At 42.1% G+C, this 14722-nt stretch overlaps 1 protein-coding gene across 1 annotated transcript; it reads left to right on the top strand.

Moving 5' to 3' along the window:
- Positions 1-10989: 10989 nt before the first annotated feature.
- Positions 10990-13297, top strand: LOC124675579 (reactive Intermediate Deaminase A, chloroplastic-like). The gene is made up of 6 exons (XM_047211659.1): positions 10990-11277; positions 11846-11961; positions 12081-12125; positions 12708-12781; positions 12865-12914; positions 13057-13297. The coding sequence occupies exons 1-6, from the start codon at positions 11121-11123 to the stop codon at positions 13149-13151; spliced, it is 537 nt and encodes a 178-aa protein (XP_047067615.1). The 5' UTR covers positions 10990-11120; the 3' UTR covers positions 13152-13297.
- Positions 13298-14722: the final 1425 nt, after the last annotated feature.

Genomic DNA, 14722 nt, shown 5'->3' on the forward strand with positions numbered 1-14722 from the left:
TGTACACTGGTGCTGATCTAGGCTAGTGCAATGATGCTGTCACGTACGTACTCTCGAGTCGATTCAGGATGTTAGGCACGTCAGTTGTATCGACAGTTGTAAAATTCTTGCTGAATTTCAAATTCCTCTTCAGACAATACCAAACAATGTTTTAGAATTAAGTGAGGATTTAATGCTTGGTAAAAAATATCCCCACTAATTTTCATAAAACCCCGGTACGCATGATCTTATAGAAGTTTCCAAATGGTGTTTTACTCTGCCTTTGGGGTTCTAGGTTTGATTTCCAACTTTCTTTCATATAAGTCCTAAATTATTTACTTTCTCCGGCCTAAATTATCCAGACCGTAGAGAGTACTACTTAATTTTTTCCGGTAAAATAGTTTTTCTGATAAATAGGGAAGACCTCGTGTAGTACTAGAGGATTTATGAAAATTTATGATAATAATTCTCTAAATTATTGGATAAAACACATACCTTCACAAAATCCACATAGAACCTAATTTCTAATTCATCACTAGATAGAAGTTGAGTACTAGGATTACCTAATTTCCAATTCACTAGATAGAGTTGAGTACTAGGATTAGAAACAAATGAAATTAAACTAGCTCAATACTGAAGGAGATATGCCCTAGAGGCAATAATAAAGTGGTTATTATTTATATCTTTATGTTTATGATAAATGTTTATATATCATGCTATAATTGTATTAACCGAAATATTAGTACATTGTGATATGTAGACAACAAGAAGTCCCTAGTATGCCTCTTAAACTAGCTTGTTGATTAATGGATGATTAGTTTCATAATCATGAACATTGGATGTTATTAATAACAAGGTTATATCATTATATGAATGATGTAATGGACACACCCAATTAAGCGTAGCATAAGATCTCGTCATTAAGTTATTTGCTATAAGCTTTCGATACATAGTTACCTAGTCCTTATGACCATGAGATCATGTAAATCACTTATACCGGAAAGGTACTTTGATTACATCAAACGCCACTCGCGTAAATGGGTGGTTATAAAGGTGGGATTAAGTATCCGGAAAGTATGAGTTGAGGCATATGGATCAACAATGGGATTTGTCCATCCCGATGACGGATAGATATACTCTGGGCCCTCTCGGTGGAATGTCGTCTAATGTCTTGCAAGCATATGAATAAGTTCATAAGAGACCACATACCACGGTACGAGTAAAGAGTACTTGTCAGGAGACGAGGTTGAACAAGGTATAGAGTGATACCGATGATCAAACATCGGACAAGTAAAAATATCGCGTGACAAAGGGAATTGGTATCGTATGTGAATGGTTCATTCGATCACTGAAGTCATCGTTGAATATGTGGGAGCCATTATGGATCTCCAGATCCCGCTATTGGTTATTGGTCGGAGTGAGTACTCAACCATGTCCGCATAGTTCACGAACCGTAGGATGACACACTTAAAGTTGGATGTTGAAATGGTAGAACTTGAATATGGAATGGAGTTCGAATATTTGTTCGGAGTCCCGGATGAGATCCCGGACATCACGAGGAGTTCCGGAATGGTCCGGAGAATAAGATTCATATATAGGATGTCATTTTATGTGAATTAAAATGATCCGGAAGGTTCTACGGAAGGTTCTAGAAAGTTCTAGAAAAGTCCGGAAGAAATAAGGATGGAAGGTGGAGTCCCAGAGGGACTCCACCCACCTTGGCCGGCCAACCTAAGGGAGGAGGAGTCCCAAGTGGACTCCCCACCATGGTGGCCGGCCACCCCACCAAGGAAAGGGGAGTCCCACTCCCCCTAGGTTTGGACACTTGGAAGGTTTTGTTGGGGTCTTATTCGGACTCTTTTGACCTAAACCTTGGGGCCTCCACCTATATAAAGAGGGGGAGAGAGGGGATGGCCGGCCACTCAAGCCACCACCATGGCCGCACCCCTCAAGGGTGCCCTAGCCGGCGCCCCTCTCCCCAAACCCTAGTGGTCTCTCTCCTCCACCACATCCCGCACGCTTAAGCAAAGCTCCGCCGGATTTCTCCACCACCACCGACACCACGCCGTCGTGCTGTCGGATTCAAGAGGAGCTACTACTTCCGCTGCCCGCTGGAACGGGGAGGTGGACGTCGTCTTCATCAACAACCGAACGTGTGACCGAGTACGGAGGTGCTGCCCGTTCGTGGCGCCGGAAGCGATCGTGATCAAGATCTTCTACGCGCTTTTGCAAGCGGCAAGTGAACGTCTACCGCAGCAACAAGAGCCTCATCTTGTAGGCTTTGGAATCTCTTCAAGGGTGAGACTCGATACCCCCTCGTTGCTACCGTCTTCTAGATTGCATCTTGGCTTGGATTGCATGTTCGCGGTAGGAAATTTTTTGTTTTCTATGCAACGTTATCCTACAAATACTACAATAGCAAATATGTTTTTAGTAGGATTAGGATGTGATGGGTATTATCCCCAGTAATACTCACGAAAACTATAGTACGAACAAATCCAAAGGGAGTAACTACCACGGAAAAGAATCATATTAATAGCAAAAGATAATTGAGTACTCTCCCCTTACGACAATGCATGGAGCGTATATTATTTTTTAGAAAAGTGTAAAGCTCCACCAAGTTTAATAGAAAATATTTTCATCTACATTATCAAATGTATACCATATGAATACAATGTGTTCGAGAACCAACCTCAGGTTGGGTGGTTAGGAGGATGGTTGTATCCCTAACCCACCAGAGTTCAAACCCCAGGTTTGACATCTGTGTGTATCATAAAAGGCGGAATATTCATTCAGTGGGAGGCGACGTTCCCGTCGACAGCGAGGCGCCTGTGGTGACTTCATCAATTTCAAGATCCAATCCGCCGGCCCAGTCTTCCGGAGGTGCTCATAGGGGTAGGGTGTGCGTGTGTGCGTTCATAGGGGTGAGTGTATGCGCGTGTATGTGAGCGTCTGCGTTTGTACTGTGTTTCTCAAAAAAAAAATACAATGTGTTCCATATTTATTTTCGTTGATTTGAAGATATATTTTATGCATAAATATATCTGAATCTGCTACACCTTTATAGAACGAAGGAGCACATCATGAGATTCTGATAGTTGAAGACATATTTTATATATAGAAATCTGTGACAAATTTATGGAACGAAGGGAACAGCGGCAATACATTGTGATGTATCCAATGATAAAAAAGTTGTTATTCTAGATATTAATATTTTTCCATATAGCTAATCAATCTTTAAATCGCTTGAAAAAATTGCAACATTTCCTAAACCACTGTCTTTTAGAAATTATGTCCTCGTTTCTAAAATACTTCTTCCATCCTATAAAATTTGCTTGAGACTTATCAAAATTTAGACATTGACAAATCTGAGACAATGTACATGGATAGAGGGAGTATGTGAGCGTCTGCGTTTGTACTGTGTTTCTCAAAAAAAAATACAATGTGTTCCATATTTATTTTCGTTGATTTGAAGATATATTTTATGCATAAATATATCTGAATCTGCTACACCTTTATAGAACGAAGGAGCACATCATGAGATTCTGATAGTTGAAGACATATTTTATATATAGAAATCTGTGACAAATTTATGGAACGAAGGGAACAGCGGCAATACATTGTGATGTATCAAATGATAAAAAAGTTGTTATTCTAGATATTAATATTTTTCCATATAGCTAATCAATCTTTAAATCGCTTGAAAAAATTGCAACATTTCCTAAACCACTGTCTTTTAGAAATTATGTCCTCGTTTCTAAAATACTTCTTCCATCCTATAAAATTTGCTTGAGACTTATCAAAATTTAGACATTGACAAATCTGAGACAATGTACATGGATAGAGGGAGTATTTACTTTTTTTCCGTGCTCCCTCGGTCCATCCGGCGTTGGTCGGGCCAAAAAAATGCCCAAAGAAACGAAATATTTTTTTTTGAGAATTAGGAACGAAATATTTTTTTTTTGAGGGGGAAACAAACCGTCCATTAATCAATAATAAGTGGAATACACATGCCCTCAGGTGGGGCGTTCAGCCACAGGCGGCAACCCGAAATATCACGCAAATCACTCCTAGCTAACTTATGAGCCTCGTTATTCGACTTTCTATCTCAAACTTGAACTCAAGGAAATCAAAAAACTGCCGAGCTTCAGTGATCTCGGTGACAGTGTGGGAATAAACCCCTCTAGTACCATGATCCAGGTTTTGCACCACCATCTTGCAGTCCGATGCAACCCGCACCCTCGATGCATTGATGTAAGCGCCTCCAAGGTTTCAGCTTCGGTAACTCTAGTGTATATGAGCGCCGAGGCTCCCAGAAAAACACCATTGCTGCTCCTTGCGATCGCCGCTACATCACCCCTCCTCAGCTTCTTCCCAACAGCCGCGTCAACGTTGATTTTCACCATACCCGTCGGTGGCGGAATCCACCTCGGTGCAATCGCCAACGTAGCAACAACAGGCTGCTGTACCGTTTTCTTGCTAAGCTCCAGGCCTCTCAGATAATTCTGCACAAAATAATGGATAGATAATGGGCTCCGAAAGATCTGCTCGGGAATTGCCTTTCTCCTGACGTGCCAAATCACCCATAGAGTAATAAAGATAGTGACTTGTTCATCATATGGTAGTGTATCCATCATCTGGGCCAACCACTTCCGTGCGCAGGCCTCCTCTGACTGCTGCATATGCTATGTAATATGATCATCTACCAGAGCCCAAACACATCTGCTCATCGTACAATCCATTAGAGCATGCCTCCAGGAATCTCCTGCGCTGCAAAACGTGCATTGATCTGAGGTTGCTATAGACCTCTGATGTCGCAGCTCATTTGTCGGCACTGACTGTTTTGCCAACCTGCACAAGATCACTCGGACTTTGGTGGGCACCTCCATCCGCCACAGCTTACACCAATCTTTCTTCGCTCTGGTTTGGTCTGACACCGAGGATCTGCTGTCCAACCAACCCTCTCTCCTATCTCTCGTCTCCGTTGGCATGCGATATGCCGACCGAACTGAGAAGATCTCGCGCCGGTCATAGTGCCAGGCCCAGAAGTCGTCATATCTTCTGCTCGATAGAGGGATCTCTAGGATCACTTCCACATCCATCGGCAGTAAGAACTGCCGCAGCTTCTCCTCCTGCCACGAGATGTTAATCGGATCGATGAAATCCAACACCCTCGCTGGCGGATCCGCTGCCAAGCAGGCCAACGGACGCAGCATACCATCACCTGGCAACCAGTTGCCTTTCCACGGATCCGTTGCTTCCCCCACCCCAATATGCTTGACAAGACCTTGCTTTAGAGTTGCTACGCCTGCATGGATAGCTCGCCATACTTGCGATGGTGTCGATCCTAAGTCTGCAGTCAGAAGCTCTTTTGAAGGGAAGTATCGCGTGCGCAGGACTCGAGCACTTAGTGAGTTTGGATTCTGGAGCAACCTCCACCCCCGTCGTGCCAACAATGCAAGATTGAAAATCTCAACATCGCGGAAACCCAGTCCTCCCATATCTTTTGGTTTACACATGTCCCTCCATGAGACCCAACATGTCTTCCTCTCCCCCACCCAACTACCCCACCAGAACAACCGTCGTTCTATCCATCCTTGAATCTACATCTACACTACTTAAAAAGGAGGAAGATGTTCCCTATTCTGCCACTACGACTTACCCTTTCGTCGTCAGGCCTTTCGTCGCGCATCCCGCCCGTCCGACGCTACATCAGGCTCGTCCCTCCCCGGTTTTCTCGTCCAGCAAATCAATGGGTTTTCTCCCGCGTTTCAATCAATTGACATTAACTACAGGCAAATTAAGGGCTATTAAGGCAAATTAAGCGCACACGCGACCAAGAGGCGACGGCGCAATGCCTCCCAATCTCCTCCGCGCAGTCTGAGAGCGGCCCCTCTACCTTCCTCCGGTGACGGTCACCTCAACGCCTCCAAGCACCCCTGCACTCCGCTTTCGACGAAGATCGGGGGTCGTCCTCATCCCCGAGTTCCACCGTGCGTAGAAGCTCCTTTCCCCTCCGGTGACGGCGATGTCCTGGCAGTTGTCTTTCTTCTGGTTAGTCTCCTCATCCCCTTCCACATCGTTTTGCATCCTCATGTCAATGTATTCCTCGTCCGATGCACTGATGAGAACGAGCTCATTGCAGATCCAAGAACCACCACCGTCACGAAGGGCTGGAGCCATCTACAGCAGGAGCAGCCATAGGGGAAGGGAAGGGAAGGGGTGGGGAGGAAGGAGGGGCGGTCGCCAGGGTCGGAGTGGCTGCCGGCGAGATTGGGTGATGGACGCCGCTGCTGGAGTAGCAGGCAGTGGCGGCGGTCCATGGAGGACATCTCACCTCAGCCTCACTCTCGCTCTCTCCTCTCTTCAAAAAAATTCTGGTCTGGATTTGCAAAGGGATCATTCTCTTGATGGTCTAAGGAACATGTACCTCAAGCTCCGGCAAGAACTTGACAAATATTATGCAGTGGAAGAGAAACAAAACGGAATTTAGTCCTGCACATATGAAGACAACGATATGGAGTGATATGGTTCCTGAATTCCATCACTTTCGTTGAGAACATCAGCATAAGTTCCTTCCCATTCTATTTCAAATTTATGATATTTCTGTATGCAATTGTAGCAGTGACTTCTTTGTCTTGGTTTGATATCTGCTGGTGTTTTATTGTACATATAGACTATGTGTAGAGGGAGTTTACATGCATAAATTTGTTGAAATGATAGATACTGCAAACACCCAATAGCTCGTCCAACTTGTAGCAGTGATTTCCTTGTCTTGGTTTGATACAGGAATAAATTTGTTGAAATGGTAGCGGTGATCTAGGAATGTATTTCAGACTCATTTGGTACAAGTTCATGTGGTGCAACACCTGTGCTTTGTTATTAGGCTTAATCTTGGTTGTATATTGAATATGGGTTCCATCACCTTTATTCAAATTTTAATTTGATTCTATTGTGAAATAATGTTTGTAACCTTAGTTTGCACATTTTGGTTGCTGGCTATGCAATATTGGTTGCTCCCATTTTGTTTACATACTTAAGTTAGTTAAGCATGCTTTTCAGTTAACTGTTTCAGGTCACAGAAACTATCAGGGAAACGCCGGTTGTGCTTGTGCCACCTTCCGATGTTAAAGCTGAAGTGTGAGCTCGTCTACTTGTCATTTGGCATGCTGCTCCTAAGGTTCAAAGTGTCAATTCTTTGCAACTTTCCTTTCAAAACCAACCTTTACGTCCTTTTGTCCATTTCCATGTACTTGTAGCTTAATTATTTAGCTCTGATTCTTTTAATAGGTTTAAAACAGAGGGCATATACTGAATATATGTTTTCAAAATATTAGTTGTTTCTGATGCTTAGTCTCTTAAACATAAAACATCAGTTCAGGCTACCATAATGGGGACAGAGACCAGAAACTAAAATTCGGGACATTTTTAGCTTTGTACCTTGTCTATTTGCCATTATGTAGATCTACTTTGGCATACAATTGGTACATCAGGGTCATGATAAACCTTACTGGACTTTGGCTGAGTAGACCACACACATAGAGAATGTCTTTGGTTTTTATTGGAGGCAAATCTACTAAGTGGACATGATGACGGACAATGCCATACACTGCTGAAACTGTAAGTTCTTTGTAGTTCTGTGTGTAACAACATGCTCTCATGGATCATTATAGTAGAGTTCACAATGTAAATAAATTTACAGATGGAAATGATGAACAGATTGGTCCTTACTTTCTAAGGTCGCATCCAAAGTCCGTTAGCATTATATATATTAGCAAACAACATGCTATTTTCAGCAACTTATCTGTATAGCAAATTCTGGTTGCATAAAGAAAATTCATTATTTCGATAAAGAAAATTCGTGAATCAAGGAGTATATGAGAATGTAAATACCACTTCAGGCACTGATTGTTTTCATTGTATAATGGAGGTTATGGCTTGCCCTTCTGGTACTTCATTCATGAAATTTTGCGCAAGGTATAGGGAGAACCTGGTGCGGGAGAAGTGGATCCCGATCGAGACAGCCTAGATCATCCGCGAACGCCTCTGCTGGTGCTACCACGTTTAGGACATCAGACAACCACCACCAGAAGCTGGGGCAAGGGCCGCCACCCTGCCGACCTGCATGGTACTATTCTCTTCCGAATCCTCTATTTGAAGTTTGATGCCCTCATGGTGCTACGACTGCAAGATATTTGAACAAAAAGAGGTGATTTTTGAGTTTTTACCATGCAAGTTAATTATATGGCTTTGTTTATCAAATTACATTTCAATTAAACAAAGTTTTATCTTATTACTCTCGAGTGTAAGCTGTTCTACATACCTTGTTTAAATATCTACCATGGCCATTACCACCTCATTAAATTCAAATATAGTTTATGCAGCCATGTTAAGATGTTTCTAAAATAGGATCTCTAACTTCTTTATCGTCTACTCTTAACTACAATTGGATTCACAATGGGCCATACCTCAAATTATCATGTTAGCCAGTTTACAGAGTGTCCAAGTCACAAGGTGAGAATGCAGTGTATTCATGGAGTATATTCTTCTCCCTGTAATTGAGATTCACTTCTGATTTTTAAATCGAAAATTGTGTTCTTCTTCTTAGTAAGTATAACCACTCTATAAGCATGACTAATGTGATGATGATGACTTGTTACAAGATCCAAGCAGGATGCATGAACATGTTGTATAAAAAAGCTCTTAGTTAACTGCACTTCTGATGTCCCATGCCAATATAAAGAGGGGGTGTGACAGGATGACAAGTTTTAGTCTCACTTTTAATACACCAAGTTACCTCTAGCCCAGCCACTTCTCATTCGACCCAAAACCAGCTTACGAAAATTAAGAGAATGAAGGATGCCACATCATGTTTATGATAGAGGCATATAGTTATCTCTGCTGCATTCTTAATAAGCTGCTTCCTTGCTGCTTATATTGATGTATCTATCACTTCCCTGTAGGGCATCATATCAAGGAGACAAGCTGGAGTTGGATGAGAATTGATGGATGAGCTTGAATTTCTTGATGTTGCACTGTTTATGTGGAGCTGGAGAACATAACATATAATATCTCCATGATGAATTTTTTCAGGGAGAGAACAAGTGTATGTAGTATGTACCACTCTGTTTGCACCTTCACCTATAAAACTATTGATTATTCATGATGCTTCAATTGGTTTTTATTTTGTTACATGAACAAGAAAAGGGGTGCTCCGCATGTTCAGTAGGAAGGCAAAGGAGGGGCCGGGGAAACCGGAGAGGGCGTAAGGAAAACAACGCGGTCATTGGTGGCGGCAGTCGGACTAAGGCATGGTGGTGGTGGTGCTTGAGGGTGGGTGGCTCCTCCGGAAGGAGATGGCACCTTCTGATTATACCATAGAGGATGGGGTAACCCGCCAGGTCAGGGACAGGTCAATTCCTGGTGTATCTGGTGATTCAGGATGTGGTTGAACATCAGTGGCATGGGACTCCACCTGGCCCCACCTTCTGTGTTAAAATGATGGCTCACAAGACTGATCTAATATGCTTTGGAAGATCTTATGTTTTTGTAAACGACCTGATGGCAAGTTGGTTTGCCTAATATAATGTAAGTTGTTTGTGTTGGTCTCCAAAAAATTGAGGGTTGCTTGGAGGGATATTTGTGCAAAAACTTATTTAAGAGTAACTTGTGTTTGGTTATTCCTTTTTTGTGTGTTAGTTCAATCCATAGTTATGTGCGATTGAAAGGAAAATAAAATTGTGAAGGAGAAGAAATCCGACATGTATCATTTTACATCTAGCTGCATTTTGGAGTTTGTGCAATGTTGCATTATATATAGATCCTTTCATACGTATATCAAGTTAGGAGTTTGTAATGAGTTGATGAGTCAACTGTAATGCTGTGCTTAAAATAAAAAATAGAGGAAACATAGTTTCCTTTAAGACTTTCCGAGCTTCGAAGTTATTTTAAAATTTGTTAGATATTCACAATTGAAAGGCTGTACGCAAGCAGCCGAGGCCTCCCTACTCCACCTCTTCTACATGTCTCCCTCCTCTTTTGCCTCTGGTTCGCACTCATCGTCGAAGGGGGCAGCCGAGATGTCTCGACATCGACGGCGTTGGACTCTAGCATGTGAACGAATGAACTATAGATGCGACGCAACGAGGTTTAAATAACGAAAATTGCGGGCATAAAAATCAAGATGGGGACAAAATTTCATACATAGATTCATCAAGCGCGGTCGCCGCCGTCAAATAGGGTAACAACGCAGGCGGGGAGTTAGAGGAATCACACGGTGGAGGGCGGCCGCAGGGGATGGTTGCCTTCCGCTTCTGATTTCCCGTGATGGTGGGCCCTCCTGCCTTCGATTTCTGTCGTGGTTTAAGTTGATACATTATTTGTTTGTCTAAAAGAAATAAATTTTAAAAAGTTAGCTTTCAATAACCGATCACTGTGAATATCAAAATTTTAATATTTCACTATTTTTTTAAATAATAGAAAATAAAAAGGTCGCATGCTAAAAGTTGCTCGCTTGTAACAAAAATAAATCGTGCACTAGAAAAAAATGTTCATGTTGTCCAACAATTGTTCATGGACATTCAAAAAATTGTTCATTATTTTACAAAAATATTCTATTTCCGAAATAGGTTCACCAATTCAAAAAAAATCATACATTTCAAGAAAATTGAATTATATATGTGCATTGAGAAATAAAACCTGAGTACCCGTGGCAACGCACGGGCATTTGTACTAGTCTTCTTCCAAATCCAATCCTTGAGCATAAATATCTAGACCCGGTCCAATCATTGGGCATAAATCTACAGCCCAAGCCTGATAAGATCTTGCAAACGCCCGGCAGGTCATTGGGCCGCGGGCTGGGCCTCTTGCTTAAATAACCAATATGCAGAGATTTTCAGGCCATGTCGGGCTGCCAAGCTATAGTCAAAGCCTGAGCCTCGCAGTGCTGCAAATAATTGGGCTAGGCCATTCCATTCTGGACCGGGTTCAGAAATTCTAAACCAAGATCATCCGCCATCCGCTACTAATCACCAGCGTCACGGTTTGGCGACAAATCTCACTCCAATCCAATAGCAGCGCCACCCCCAATCCTTTCCCCCTTCCAATTCAGTGCTCGTGGTTGGTGGAGTAGGGTTTTAGCCATGGCATGGAGCGCCGCCGCCGCCGTCTCCAGGTTCGCCGCCTCGCCGGCCGCTGAGATCCGCCTGCCTCTCTCGGCAGCAGCCGCCGCCTCCGTGTCCTTCGCCGGGCGCCGCCGCTTCGGCCCCATCGCCGCGTCCCTCGCAACCTCCGCCACAGGTGCGCTCCTCATTTCCCTGCTTGTCCCCAACTGCCTGCCTGTACATGGGTAGATGCTGCCCGTCTAATCCGTTAAACACGAGAAAATCGCAGTGTAGCTGTACAACCAAACAGTTTTGTTGGGCTTCTGTTTAGCTGGATTGGATGTGCGTCTGACTGCAGCTGTAACAGGCCTGATTTAGTTCTTCTTCCCAAAAGAAAAAAAAAATGGAAGTTCTGTTGTTAAGAGGGACTGTTATCTGATGAAGATTAAGATTAAAGCACACTGGAAATTGTCCATGGAATTATACTCTCAACTGTATGGTACAAGCCATTGCCAAACCAGCCGCTCCACTGACATGATTAAAATTGAGGCTCTCTACAGAAATGTGCCTAAGGATGGACAGCTAGTCAGCTAATCCCCTAGTCAGTTAAATTTGGTCATCAGTTGATCTTTCATCTTTTTCCATAGCCTATTACAGTTTTGCATACCCTGGCTCGTAGCATGATTATCAGGTACAAACTTGTCAAAAAAAAAAATCTACCATGATGTTACAGTATAGTGATGTTTTCCAACTAATCTGACCAGTCACAAAGGAGGCTGTTCAAACGGAGAAGGCGCCAGCAGCGTTAGGCCCCTATTCTCAGGCCATCAAAGCAAACAATCTTGTGTTTCTCTCTGGGGTTCTTGGCCTAAACCCTGAGGTTTGCTCCTCGAACTTTTGCACTTTCATCTTTTTTAGAGTGCTCTGCACATCCACGTTTATCGCTTTCAGTATGTTCTGGTGCTAGTATAGCTTATGTGGAGTACCTTCTGTTTTCAGACAGGGAAGTTTGTCTCTGAAGGTGTCGAGGAGCAAACTGAGCAGGTGAGTACTTTCATGATCCTTAATGTGTTTATAGTTTATAGCTACCAGAATGTTGTTTCCATGTTTGGCTTGAAGTATAGCATGCCAAATTTAAGCATATACACACTTGTACTTAAGTTTCCGATGATATACTTTTGGATGACTTGCAACTTATATTTGATTGACTAAATTATTACTCAAAGTTTGGCACGAAAAACGTAGTGGCCTTGTATTCATGAACGGGGGAGTATCATGTTAAGTTGTAAGCCTTATCCATATACTATTATTGTTTTGAATCTGCGATTGAATTTGTTTGCGGTGCATCAAATATACTGTCCCTACTTTTGGAGATCTCTGTCGTTAGTAGTAAGTGCTGGTATATGTAGTTAGTGCTATATGAGAGAGTGTGTGATTACATAGACCATCCTTCTCTGATCAGGCCTTCTTTTGAGAATCGACTCGGTGTTCATACTGAGTCTGTACCAGGCAAATAATAATTAGCCTTCTTCCTGTATAACTTTTCGTACCTGCCTTAGCATTACCTGCAACTTGCTGGGTCCTTTTCTCTGAGGATGTATTTATATTCTTCCTCTTCTGTAACAGGTTATGAAGAACATCGGTGAAATATTGAAAGCAAGTGGTGCTAGCTACTCTTCAGTTGTCAAGACAACAATCATGTATGTGGGGCATGTTCTTTACATGAACATTTTGCTCTAAGGTATTGTGATATCTGAGAGTAATTCCATCCATCTACCTGCAGGTTAGCCGATCTACAGGATTTCAAGAAAGTCAATGAGATCTATGCAAAATGTAAGCTTCATGTTTCTAGTCCCCTTGTTGTTGCTGATTACAAGTGTGTCCAATTCTGTGTGAGGGGCTGAGGGCTTTGAATTTTTTACATTAAAATTTCGTTACCTTGCCTCTGAAGTTTTTCACCTTTTCTCGTCTGCAGATTTTCCATCTCCTGCACCGGCAAGGTCAACTTACCAAGTGGCAGCTCTGCCACTGAATGCCAGGATTGAGATCGAGTGCATTGCTGCTCTCTAGGTACCTTGAGACTACTCATTGAAACCTCAATAAGCATTCGATGGCATTGCAGCTGGCAACTGTTTTGTAGCGCTCAACTGTCGCTGTGATCTTGTAATAGCAATTAAGGTCTTGAACTGAATGCAATAAACCTTGGTTATCCGGAAGAAGTGCATGATGAGAACAGTGAATCGCGTACGAGTACGACCTGCAAGTGACGTTGTTATTTCCGGTTCCACGTACTTAAAGGGAGTCTGTAGCTTATAGATAATCACTGGTCTTTTAATTCTTGGTCATGTCTGTCTGGACGCAAGAATGCAATAGCGACCATGGCATTGAGCTTAATCAACTATACACCTAATTAGTAAAATGTAGTTGCTAAAATTAAATACTCCTTTTTTCCATAACTAGTATGAGAGGTTTTAATTGTTCAGGATCAGATTTTGCTCAACAATTTATTCAATAATCATCATCAATTTTGTATTCATGATTGTTGATTTTGTAACTGTAACAAAAGATTATACAGAATCTACAGTCAGAACTTGCCCTTGGACAATCTAATATACGTTACATATCTGAATGGGGGGAGTAGTCTGCAAGGGATCTAAAATACGAGTATATGTCTTTTGTAAGTAAAACCTGATAATTATATGTGAACAAGTATAAATTAGTCGGCCGGTTTTTTCGGTAGTGTCGGCTTTAAGTTTCATCCATGCCTTCTAGGTTTTACCTTCTTTTTTATCAAATGATCGAAATATCCAATTTAATCAAATGGCTGAGGACTGGCGTTATTTTGAAGCTAGTTATACTTGTTGCATCACCGTCCAGGCGTCCATATTTTTCTATTGCTCAGTTTCTCGTTGACCTATTGTAGATTGAGAGTCTTGTTGGTTTTAAGGTAAAATAGAAGCATACACAGTCACGCAAGCGCGTGGGACAAATGGGCAACGCCACAGTGGATATATAGATGCCTCATTTTTTTTTATGTTGCGAAGTCAAGGTCATTTTGTTCGCAAAGTCATGCTTGTGACAAACCCATGCGCCATCCGGGCCCGTCTACAGTCCTTTTGAAAACAAGACTTGGGAGTAATCGAACAATGTTGATATTAATAGGTCATGACATGTACGTTTAAGTCCAGAAAGTTCGGTAGATTCTTTTCGAGAAACTGCTAACTTAGAAAAGTCCCACTAGGAATTGAAAATTTAGGTGACTACATAATTTCAGTACTTCCTTTTGTTGAACATGGAATCTCTGCGGTATACTTATCCTAATTTTATAGAAAAACCCAACTTGATCGCTATGGTCTTCCGGGTAACAAGTACCATGCATTAAGTTTCAGCAGCTTCTGTTGAGTACCTTAATTAATCCCACTAGGAATTGAAAATTTATCTGACTACATAATTTCTGTACTTCTTTTCGGTGAGCAGGGAATCTATATATACTTTATGGGTATCCCTAGTATAAAAAATTCTCTATAGTACAGTAGTAGCAGGCATTATGTTTGTTAAGAAACTTGATCTTCAAGTTTGAGGCACCGCAAGCTTAGCCTCCACAGATGGTTTTTATTACTTAACTGTACTTTTTTTTTTCT

This window comes from Lolium rigidum, chromosome 7, assembly GCF_022539505.1.
Source record: "Lolium rigidum isolate FL_2022 chromosome 7, APGP_CSIRO_Lrig_0.1, whole genome shotgun sequence".
Classification (NCBI taxonomy): Eukaryota; Viridiplantae; Streptophyta; class Magnoliopsida; order Poales; family Poaceae; genus Lolium; species Lolium rigidum.